The sequence below is a fragment of the Salvelinus alpinus genome, chromosome 1 (genome assembly GCF_045679555.1).
Source record: "Salvelinus alpinus chromosome 1, SLU_Salpinus.1, whole genome shotgun sequence".
Taxonomy (NCBI): Eukaryota; Metazoa; Chordata; class Actinopteri; order Salmoniformes; family Salmonidae; genus Salvelinus; species Salvelinus alpinus.
The window spans coordinates 116,488,725-116,501,205 of NC_092086.1; the positions used below are offsets into that span (position 1 = coordinate 116,488,725).

Genomic DNA, 12,481 nt, shown 5'->3' on the forward strand with positions numbered 1-12,481 from the left:
CAGTAGTTATGTCACATTGAGTGGGTTGTAGTCTTAGTCCACAGTAGTTATGTCACATTGAGTGGGTTGTAAACCAAACCTCACATTTGCCAGCTACTTGATTAATTGCATGTTGTCTGTCACAAGACACTTATTGGGGTTGCTGGTTGGTCATCTGAACTAAGCAGGGGGTGGATGGTGGAGCGAGGGTTTGTAGGGTAATTTATGGGCGCACTCTTGCAGGGGGTCATGGGGGATAGAGTGAGAGTTTGGGTCATGGTCGTCGTGACTCCTGTGGTGTCATGGTACAGATGGGGATATGAGGTTTTGTGTGATGTATTGTGGGTAACTAACTTACTGGTGTGATGTATTGTGGGTAACTAACTTAATGGTTTGATGTATTGTGGGTAACTAACTTACTGGTGTGATGTATTGTGGGTAACTAACTTACTGGTGTGATGTATTGTGGATAACAAACTTACTGGTGTGATGTATTGTGGGTAACTAACTTACTGGTGTGATGTATTGTGGATAACAAACTTACTGGTGTGATGTATTGTGGGTAACTAACTTACTGGTGTGATGTATTGTGGATAACAAACTTACTGGTGTGATGTATTGTGGATAACAAACTTACTGGTGTGATGTATTGTGGGTAACTAACTTAATGGTGTGATGTATGGTGGGTAATTAAATTACTACTGTGATGTACTGTGAGTAACTAACTTACTGGTGTGATGTATTGTGGGTAACTAACTTACTGGTGTGATGTATTGTGGGTAACTAACATAATGGTGGGATGTATTGTGGGTAACTAACTTAATGGTGTGATGTATTGTGGGCCCCCTCCCAGTTAGGGGGAGTGATGAGCTCTACAATATAGTCTCACAACTCAAATCACTGGTTGAAAACTGTTTTCTGCCCCTCCCAAAAGATATAATTTGTAGATAATTGGCCTTCTTTCTGGGACTCAACCACAAACAGGACCAAGCCTGGCCTGTTGAGAAGTGACGGACTCCATCCTAGCTGGAGGGGTGCTCTCATCTTATCTATGAACATAGACAGGGCTCTAACTCCCCTAGCTCCACAATGAGATAGGGTGCAGGCCAGGCAGCAGGCTGTTAGCCAAAAATAAAAAACATTTGTCATAAGAAACTAGCTCCCTGGTATACAGAAAATACCCGAACTCTGAAGCAAACTTCCAGAAAATTGGAACGGAAATGGCGCCACACCAAACTGGAAGTCTTCCGACTAGCTTGGAAAGACAGTACCGTGCAGTATCGAAGAGCCCTCACTGCTGCTCGATCATCCTACTTTTCCAACTTAATTGAGGAAAATAAGAACAATCCCCCCCAAAAAATGTTTGATACTGTCGCAAAGCTAACTAAAAAGCAGCATTCCCCAAGAGAGCATGGCTTTCACTTCAGCAGTGATAAATTCATGAACTTCTTTGAGGAAAAGATCATGATCATTAGAAAGCAAATTACGGACTCCTCTTTAAATCTGCGTATTCCTTCAAAGCTCAGTTGTCCTGAGTCTGCATAACTCTGCCAGGACCTAGGATCAAGGGAGACACTCAAGTTTTTTAATACTATATCGCTTGACACATTGATGAAAATAATCATGGCCTCTAAACCTTCAAGCTGCATACTGGACCCTATTCCAACTAAACTACTGAAAGAGCTGCTTCCTGTGGTTGGCCCTCCTATGTTTAACATAATAAATGGCTCTCTATCCAACGGATGTGTACCAAACTCACTAAAAGTGGCAGTAATAAAGCCTCTCTTGAAAAAGCCAAACCTTGACCCAGAAAATATTAAAAACTATCGGCCTATATCGAATCTCCCATTCCTCACAAAAATGTTAGAAAAAGCTGTTGTAACTCACTGCCTTCTTGAAGACAATCAATGTACAGTGGGGAGAACAAGTATTTGATACACTGCCGATTTTGAAGGTTTTCCTACTTACAAAGCATGTAGAGGTCTGTAATTTTTATCATAGGTACACTTCAACTGTGAGAGACGGAATCTAAAACAAAAATCCAGAAAATCACATTGTATGATTTTTAAGTAATTAATTTGCATTTTATTGCGTGACATAAGTATTTGATCACCTACCAACCAGTAAGAATTCCGGCTCTCACAGACCTGTTAGTTTTTCTTTTAGAAGCCCTCCTGTTCTCCACTCATTACCTGTATTAACTGCACCTGTTTGAACTTGTTACCTGTATAAAAGACACCTGTACACACACTCAATCAAACAGACTCCAATCTCTCCACAATGGCCAAGACCAGAGAGCTGTGTAAGGACATCAGGGATAAAATTGTAGACCTGCACAAGGCTGGGATGGGCTACAGGACAATAGGCAAGCAGCTTGGTGAGAAGGCAACAACTGTTGGCGCAATTATTCGAAAATGGAAGATGTTCAAGATGACGGTCAATCACCCTCGGTCTGGGGCTCCATGCAAGATCTCACCTCGTGGGGCATCAATGATCATAAGGAAGGTGAGGGATCAGCCCAGAACTACACGGCAGGACCTGGTCAATGACATGAAGAGAGCTGGGACCACAGTCTCAAAGAAAACCATTAGTAACACACTACGCTGTCATGGATTGAAATCCTGCAGCGCACGCAAGGTCCCCCTGCTCAAGCCAGCGCATGTCCAGGCCCGTCTGAAGTTTGCCAATGACCATCTGGATGATCCAGAGGAGGAATGGGAGAAGGTCATGTGGTCTGATGAGACAAAAATAGAGCTTTTTGGTCTAAACTCCACTCGCCGTGTTTGGAGGAAGAAGAAGGTTGAGTACAACCCCAAGAACACCCTCCCAACCGTGAAGCATGGAGGTGGAAACATAATTCTTTGGGGATGCTTTTCTGCAAAGGGGACAGGACGACTGCACCGTATTGAGGGGAGGATGGATGGGGCCATGTATCGCGAGATCTTGGCCAAAAACCTCCTTCCCTCAGTAAGAGCATTGAAGATGGGTCGTGGCTGGATCTTCCAGCATGACAACGACCCGAAACACACAGCCAGGGAAACTAAGGAGTGGCTCCGTAAGAAGCATCTCAAGGTCCTGGAGTGGCCTAGCCAGTCTCCAGACCTGAACCCAATAGAAAATCTTTGGAGGGAGCTGAAAGTCCGTATTGCCCAGCGACAGCCCCGAAACATGAAGGATCTGGAGAAGGTCTGTATGGAGGAGTAGGCCAAAATCCCTGCTGCAGTGTGTGCAAACCTGGTCAATAACTACAGGAAACGTATGATCTTTGTAATTGCAAACAAAGGTTTCTGTACCAAATATTAAGTTCTGCTTTTCTGATGTATCAAATACTTATGTCACGCAATAAAATGCAAATTAATTACTTAAAAATCATACAATGTGATTTTCTGGATTTTTGTTTTAGATTCCGTCTCCCACAGTTGAAGTGTACCTATGATAAAAATTACAGACCTCTACATGCTTTGTAAGTAGGAAAACCTGCAAAATCGGCAGTGTATCAAATACTTGTTCTCCCCACTGTATATGAAACGCTTCAGTCTGGTTTTAGACTCCATCATAGCACTGAGACTGCACTCGTGAAGGTGGTAAATTACCTTTTAATGGCGTCAGACCGAGGCTCTGCATCTGTCCTCGTGCTCCTAGACCTTAGTGCTGCTTTTGACACCATCAATCACCACATTCTTTTGTAGAGATTGGAAACCCAAATTGGTCTACACGGACAAGTTCTGGCCTGGTTTAGATCTTATCTGTCGGAAAGATATCAGTTTGTCTCTGTGGATGGTTTGTCCTCTGACAAATCAACTGTACATTTCGGTGTTCCTCAAGGCGCCGAAGGACCATTATTGTTTTCACTATATATTTTACATCTTGGTGATGTCATTCGGAAACATAATGTTAACTTTCACTGCTATGCGGACGCCACACAGCTGTACATTTCGGTGAAACATCGTGAAGCCCCAAAATGGCCCTACCTGGAAGCCTGTGTTTCAGACATAAGGAAGTGGATGGTGGCAAATGTTCTACGTTTAAACTCGGACAAAACAGAGATGGTTGTTCTCGGTCCCAAGAAACAAAGAGATCTTCTGTTAAATCTGACAATTAGTCTTGATGGTTGTAAAGTCGTCTCAAATAAAACTGTGAAGGACCTCGGCGTTACTCTGGACCCTGATCTCTCTTTTGACGAACATATCAAAACTGTTTCAAGGACAGCTTTTTTCCATCTACGTAACATTGCAAAAATCAGAAACTTTCTGTCCAAAAATGACACAGAAAAATGTATCCATGCTTTTGTCACTTCTAGGTTAGACTACTGCAATGCTCTACTTTCCGGCTACCCGGATAAAGCACTAAATAAACTTCAGTTAGTGCTAAATACGGCTGCTAGAATCTTGACTAGAACCAAAAATGTGATCATATTACTGTTACTATTAGCCTCTCTGCACTGGCTTCCTGTTTAGGCAAGGGCTGATTTCAAGGTTTTACTGCTAACCTACAAAGCATTCTATGGGCTTGCCCCTACCTATCTTTCCGATTTGGTCCTACCGTACATACCTACACGTACGCTACGGTCACAAGACGCAGGCCTCCTTATTGTCCCTAGAATTTGGGTTGTGCCGTGGGGGAGATCTTTGTGGGCTATACTCGGCCTTGTCTCAGGATGGTAAGTTGGTGGTTGAAGATATCCCTCTAGTGGTGTGGGGGATGTGCTTTGGCAAAGTGGGTGGGGTTATATCCTGCCTGTTTGGCCCTGTCCGGGGGTATCATCGGATGGGCCCACAGTGTCTCCTGCCCCCTCCTGTCTCAGCCTCTAGTATTTATGCTGCAATAGTTTGTGTCGGGGGGCTAGGGTCAGTCTGTTATATCTGAAGTATTTCTCCTGTCTTATCCGGTGTCCTGTGTGAATTTTAGTATGCTCTCTCTTTCTTTCTTTCTTTCTTTCTCTCTCTCTCGGAGGACCTGAGCCCTAGGACCATGCCTCAGGACTACCTGGCCTGATGACTCCTTGCTGTCCCCAGTCCACCTGGTCGTGCTGCTGCTCCAGTTTCAATTGGAGCAGCAGGAGCGGTAGAGATGTTTTCAACTCTCTAGAGACGGCAGGAGCGGTAGAGATACTCTGAATGACTGGCTACGAAAAGCCAACTGACATTTACTCCTGAGGTGCTGACATGTTGCACCCTCGACAACCACTGTGATTATTATTATTTTACCCTGCTGGTCATCTATGAACATTTGAACATCTTGGCCATGTTCTGTTATAATCTCCACCCAGCACAGCCAGCAGAGGACTGGCCACCCCTCATAGCCTGGTTCCTCTCTAGGTTTCTTCCTAGGTTCTGGCCTTTCTAGGGAGTTTTTCCTAGCCACCGTGCTTCTACATGTGCATTGCTTGCTGTTTGGGGTTTTAGGCTGGGTTTCTGTACAGCACTTTGTGACATCAGCTGATTTAAGAAGGGCTTTATAAATATATTTTATTGATTGATTGTGGGTAACTAACTTAATGGTGTGATGTATTGTGGGTAACTAATTTACAGGATATTTCCTGTGATGTTTTGTGGGTAACTAACTTACAGGATATTTCCTGTGATGTTTTGTGGGTAACTAACTTACAGAATATTTCCTGTGATGTTTTGTGGGTAACTAACTTACAGAATATTTCCTGTGATGTTTTGTGGGTAACTAACTTACAGGTGTGATGTATTGTGGGTAACTAACTTACAGAATATTTCCTGTGATGTTTTGTGGGTAACTAACTTACAGAATATTTCCTGTGATGTTTTGTGGGTAACTAACTTACAGGTGTGATGTATTGTGGGTAACTAACTTACAGGATATTTCCTCTGATGTTTTGTGGGTAACTAACTTACAGGATATTTCCTGTGATGTTTTGTGGGTAACTATCTTAATGGTGTGATGCATTGTGGGTAACTAACTTACAGGATATTTCCTCTGATGTTTTGTGGGTAACTAACTTACAGAATATTTCCTGTGATGTTTTGTGGGTAACTAACTTACTGGTGTGATGTATTGTGGGTAACTAACTTACAGTATATTTCCTGTGATGTTTTGTGGGTAACTAACTTACGAGAGCTCTCCTGCAGCGTCATGGTCCGGAGGGGGATCTGAGGTTTCTCTAGACTCTCTCCCATGTTGTTCTTGGACCAGATCTCCACCAGGTACGGAGTGTCAGGTTTCAGACCACGCAGCTGGAACTGCATCTGATTGGCTACCTGACCCTGTAGCCCCTCCGCCTGCTGAGGAATGTTGATCTCTGCCAGCTGGCTGTAGTCGGCCAGGGTGTTGTCTTGGAAACGCAGCATCACCTAAGGAGCACAATGGAAAGAAGACCGCAGGTTTGTTTTTGTTTGTTTGTTTCTGTTTTTGTTTTTGTGCTAATTCCTTGTGAATTGTTTAGAAAGTGTTCTCTGGTTGGAGCTGCTTTATATGTAATTTTAAATCAATTCAAATAATCAATCAATGAATGACCTTGGAGATGGAGTGACCCTCGGCCAGAGACCAGGTAATGATGGCTGAGGTGTCTGTTATGTTGCAGCTCCTGATGGCGGACGGAGCCGGGGGCAACTCTGACAGAACAGACGGGATAGGACAGGTGTAAGAGTAGGTCACTTTGAGGGAATTGGAAGAAATGAAACCTGTTCTAGCTGTGTATATACAGTAGGATTTTTTTTATGTAGAAGACATCTGTAGCACCATAGTAGCCCTGTGGCAAACTGGAGACACAGGGACAAAACAATACATTGCTATTTTTATTTTAAAAAAACAAGTAAACTAAATCACTGGAGTCAATAAGATCAGAATCTCTGGTGCTCATTTTTCTTTTTCGTTTGGCAGATCATCTTCCACCGGTCCTAAGTTGTTAAACCTGATCAAGTGTGTTTTTTGTTGTTGTTGTCATTACCATTACTGAGTGTCCATGCAGAGACAGGCTGGCTGTGTTGTCCCATTGACACCGTCATTATCCTCACTCTACACTCATACTTGTGTCTGGGCTTCAAGTCTGGCAACTTGAGACCAGTGGAGTTGAATGGGAGCTGGTAGGTCTTAATGGTCCCGGGGTCCGAGCTCTGAACACACTCCACCTGGTAATAGAATAATATCATAGAATCATCCGTTATTCGGACCTGGTGAATCGCTGCTGACGTAGGTTTTACAACAGACAAAATAATAAACACTACAATGTACATACTGTAACAGATGCTTTTAACCAGATGCAACTTACAGTACAGTGAGCGCATACATTTGAATGTATGTAACCCAGGTGGGAGTTGAACCCTTAACTCTGGCATTGCTAACACTACACTCTTACCAACTGAGCCACACAGAGAAACTTACCTGGTAGGTCCAGTCCTCCGTAGCCGACCCAGGCCCCATCACACGGTCCCAGGACAGACCGAGGGAGGTCTGGGATTCAGGGACCAGCTTCACCCCCGAGGGGAGCGGGAGGTCTGGAGGGGGGGGAAGGGAAGAGGGAGTAGTTGAGGTAATTTAACCCTGATACATGGCTGTCTAACGGTCATAGGAGTCTACCATCATGTCTCAGGGTTAGAGGTCATTGGGAGACTGGGATCCCCGCCATAGGTCAGTTGATTTAGTAGTGAAATTCCTTGGGCAAACAGTCTAAAATCTCATTGTTTATGGGGTTAGCTATGTAACTCAGAGGCTAGCGGTAAATCAGGTTCCTGTAAGGCCTCCATGTCTCATTTGTTAGGTCAAGATCAGAGGAAAATTCCTTGTCTCCATAGAGATACATCTTGATGTAGTAGCTCAATGCTTACACTATATATACAAAATTATGTGGACACCTTCAAATGACTGATTCAGCTATTTCAGCCACATGAAATCGATGAAATTGAGCACGCAGCCATGCAATCTCCATAGACAAACATTGGAAGTAGAATGGCCTTACTGAAGAGCTCAGTGACATTCAACGTGGCACCGTCATAGGATTCCACCTTTCCAACAAGTCAGTTGGTCAAATTCCTGCCCTGTTAGAGCTGCCTCGGTTAACTGTAACTGCTGTTATTGTGAAGTGGAAACGTCTAGGAGCAACAACGGCTCAGCCGTGAAGTGGTAGGCCACACAGGAACGTGACCGCCGAGTGCTGAAATGTGTTTAACGCGCAAAACAATTGTCTCTCCTCAGTTGCAACACTAACTACCGAGTTCCAAACTGCCTCTGGAAGCAACGTCAGCACAAGAACTGTTCATTGGGAGCTTCATGAAATGGGTTTCCATGGCTGAGCAGCCTCACACAAGCATAAGATCACAATGCGCAATGCCAAGCGTCGGCCGTAGTGGTGTAAAGCTCACCGCTATTGGACTCTGGAGCAGTGGAAACACGTTCTCTGGAGTGATGAATCACGCTTCACCATTTGGCAGTCCGACAGACGAATCTGGGTTTGGCGGATGCAGGAGAACACTACCTGCCCGGATGCATAGTGCCAACTGTAAAGTTTGGTGGAGGAGGAGTAATGGTCTGGGGTTGTTTTTTATGGTTCGGGCTAGACCCATTAGTTCCAGTGAAGGGAAATCTTAACGCTACAGCATACAATGACATTCTAGACTATTCTGTGCTTCCAACTTTGTGGTAACAATTTGGGGAATGTGCCCACGTGCACAAAGCGAGGTCCATACAGAAATGTTTTGTCGAGATTGGTGTGAAAAAACTTGACTGGCCTGCACATAGCCCTGACCTCAACCCCATCGAACACCTTAGGGATGAATTGGAACGGCGACTGCGAGCCAGGCCTAATCGCCCAACATCAGTGCCCGACATCACTAATGCTCTTGTGGCTGAATGGAAGCAAGTCCCCGCAGCAATGTTCCAACATCTAGTGGAAAGCCTTCCAGGAAGAGTGGAGGCTGTTACAGCAGCAATGTTCCAACATCTAGTGGAAAGCCTTCCCAGAAAGAGTGGAGGCTGTTATAGCAGCAAAAGGGAGGGACCAACTCCATATTAATGAACAAGCATGATTTTGGGATGAGATGTTGGACCAGCAGGTGTCCACATACTGTTGGTCATGTAATATATATGACCTGAGGTTAAGAATAAAGAGAACAAATAAGGTTACTGGGGTGGTTCTTACCTACTACCCAGCATCTGAATAAGGTTACTGGGGTGGTTCTTACCTACTACCCAGCATCTGAATAAGGTTACTGGGGTGGTTATTACCTACTACCCAGCATCTGAATAAGGTTACTGGGGTGGTTCTTACCTACTACCCAGCATCTGAATAAGGTTACTGGGGTGGTTCTTACCTACTACCCAGCATCTGAATAAGGTTACTGGGGTGGTTATTACCACAGAACTAGAATGTTAGTGAATTCTAATTCTATGGATCGTATGGTTCTTACAAAGACATTCTAATTCTATGGATCGTATGGTTCTATGGTTCTCACCAAGCATCTGTGTGGAGAAGCTGGCCTCTGGACCTGGAAACCCCGCCCCACCGGCGCCATGGCGACTCAACTGGATGAAGGTGGTGTAGTGGGTCATCGGAGACAGGTTCTCTAGCTTCACTACTGGACCAACCACTGAGAGAGAGACAGGGAGGGAGAGAGAGAGAGAGAGAGGGAGAGAGAGAAATAGAGGGAGGGAGAGAGAGGGAGGGGGAGAGAGAAATAGAGGGAGGGAGAGAGAGGGGGGAGAGAGAAATAGAGGGAGGGAGAGAGAGAGGGAGAGAGAGAAATAGAGGGGGGAGAGAGAAATAGAGGGAGGGAGAGAGAGGGGGGAGAGAGAAATAGAGGGAGGGAGAGAGAGGGAGAGAGAAATAGAGGGAGGGAGAGAGAGAGAGGGAGAGAGAAATAGAGGGAGGGAGAGAGAGGGGGAGAGAGAAATAGAGGGAGGGAGAGAGAGGGGGAGAGAGAAATAGAGGGAGGGAGAGAGAGAGGGGAAGAGAGAGTCATCACTTACATCCCTCAATGACTCCATATGATGCTGTTGCCAATAGTTTTTACATACAAAGAAAACATACGTGGAAGGGAACATTCTGGAACCAACGATGGTAGTTTCCAAATCACAATAGCACACAGATGACATCATTCTAATTGTTCAGTACAGTCATGACGACAAGTGGGATTAATTTCAGGAAACATTTACTGAAGCTCACAGGAATGTGATATCTCTGTCACACTTCATGGATAACATTTAGCAAATCATTATCCTTCCTTTGAGACCAGAGACCATCAGAGAAGAAGAGCAATCTAGGACCCCACCCCCCTGTCCATATAATCCTATTCATTATAAAGGCCTGTTCATGTATTTGCTCTCCTAATCTGAGGAACGGAGCCATGGGAGTACTGAACATCAATAAAGGGTTCATGTCTGTAGTGTATAGCAGTTCCCAAACCTTTTCTTCATTTTTTATGGAACTCAGTCCGGCTTTCAACTTACTGTTGATAGTTGTAATAGTAGAATGCACAAGGTGCAATTTCTATATTGGGTATCAATCAATCAAATGTATTTATAAAGCCCTTCTTACATCAGCTGGTGTCACAAAGTGCTGTACAGAAACCCAGCCTAAAACCCCAAACAGCAAGCAATGCAGGTGTAGAAGCACGGTGGCTAGGAAAAACTCCCTAGAAAGGCCAAAACCTAGGAAGAAACCTAGAGAGGAACCAGGCTATGAGGGGTGGCCAGTCCTCTTCTGGCTGTGCCGGGTGGAGATTATAACAGAACATGGCCAAGATGTTCAAATGTTCATAGATGACCAGCAGGGTAAAATAATAATAATCCCAGTGGTTGTAGAGGGTGCAACAGGTCAGCACATCAGGAGTAAATGTCAGTTAGCTTTCATAGCCTTTTCATAGCCAGTTGGCTTTTCATAGCCTTTTCATAGCCAGTTGCCTTTTCATAGCCAGTTGCCTTTTCATAGCCAGTTGCCTTTTCATAGCCAGTTGCCTTTTCATAGCCAGTTGGCTTTTCATAGCCAGTTGGCTTTTCATAGCCGTAGTGCATCATCAGTTCCTTTTGTCATGTCAGACATTTCATACCTTAGAGATATTTATAACTTGTCAGAAATGTCCAGATCAACTAGCCCATGTCAGCTAACATGTTTTTAGCCCATAGATATTGTTGTCATTTTTCAGTCATTCAAACGTTATATTTTTATTTATTTAACTTTTATTTAACCAGGTAGGCCAGCTGAGGACAAGTTCACATTTACAACTGTGACCAGGCTAAGATAAAGCAAAGCAGTGCGACACAAACAACAACACAGAGTTACGCATGGAATAAACAAACGTACAGTCAATAACACAATAGAAAAGTCTATATACAGTGTGTGCAAATTAAGTAAGATTAGGGAGGTAAGGCAATAAATAGGCCGTAGTGGCGAAATAATTACAATTTAGCATTTAAAACACTGGAATGATAGATGTGCAGAAGATGAATGTGCAAGTAGAGATACTGGGGTGCAAAGGAGCAAAAAAATAAATAACAATATGGGGATGAGGTAGTTGGATGGGCTATTTACAGATGGGCTGTGTACAGGTGCAGTGATCTGTGAGCTGCTCTGACAGCTGATGTTTAAAGTTAGTGAGGGAGATATGTCTCGAGCTTCAGTGATTTTTGCAGTTCATTCCAGTCATTGGCAGCAGAGAACTGGAAGGAAAGGCGGCCAAAGGATAATTTGGCTTTGGGGGTGACCAGTGAAATATACCTGCTGGAGCGCGTGCTAACGGTGGGTGCTGCTATGGTGACCAGTGAGCTGAGATAAGGCGGGGCTTTACCTAGCAAAGACTTATAGATGACCTGGAGCCAGTGGGTTTGGCGACGAATATGAAGCGAGGGCCAGCCAACGAGAGCATACAGGTCGCAGTGGTGGGTAGTGTATGGGGCTTTGGTGACAAAACGGATGGCACTGTGATAGACTGCATCCAATTTGCTGAGTAGAGTGTTGGAGGCTATTTTATAAATGACATCGCCGAAGTCAAGGATCGGTAGGATAGTCAGTTTTACGAGGGTATGTTGGGCAGCATGAGTGAAGGAAGCTTTGTTGCGAAATAGGAAGCCGAGTCTAGATTTAATTTTGGATTGGAGATGCTTAATATGAGTCTGGAAGGAGAGTTTACAGTCTAACCAGACACCTAGGTATTTGTAGTTGTAGAGTAGTGATGCTAGGCGGGCGGGTGCGGCCAGCGATCGGTTGAAGAGCATGCATTTAGTTTTACTTGCATTTAAGAGCAGTTGGAGGCCACGGAAGGAGAGTTGTATGGCATTGAAGCTCGTCTGGAGGTTAGTTAACACAGTGTCCAAAGAAGGGCCAGAAGTATACAGAATGGTGTCGTCTGCGTAGAAGTGGATCAGAGAATCACCAGCAGCAAGAGCGATATCATTGATGTATACAGAGAAGAGAGTCGGTCCAAGAATTGAACCCTGTGGAACCCCCATAGAGACCGCCAGAGGTCCAGACAACAGGCCCTCCGATTTGACACAATGAACTCTGTCTGAGAAGTAGTTGGTGAACCAGGCAAGGCAGTCATTT

General features: G+C 44.5%; 1 protein-coding gene across 2 annotated transcripts in view; it reads right to left on the minus strand.

The window, feature by feature from the left end:
* The window catches only part of LOC139539473 (angiopoietin-1 receptor-like), a 65,197-nt gene that overhangs the window by 11,570 nt on the left and 41,146 nt on the right, over positions 1 to 12,481 (minus strand). For both annotated transcript variants that reach the window (XM_071342463.1, XM_071342454.1), the window contains exons 12-16: positions 9,396 to 9,530; positions 7,330 to 7,442; positions 6,896 to 7,076; positions 6,463 to 6,560; positions 6,062 to 6,299 (exon numbers count right to left, since the gene is read on the minus strand). In XM_071342463.1, the coding sequence (XP_071198564.1) occupies positions 6,062 to 6,299; positions 6,463 to 6,560; positions 6,896 to 7,076; positions 7,330 to 7,442; positions 9,396 to 9,530 (765 nt within the window). The remainder of the gene's footprint in view (positions 1 to 6,061; positions 6,300 to 6,462; positions 6,561 to 6,895; positions 7,077 to 7,329; positions 7,443 to 9,395; positions 9,531 to 12,481) is intronic.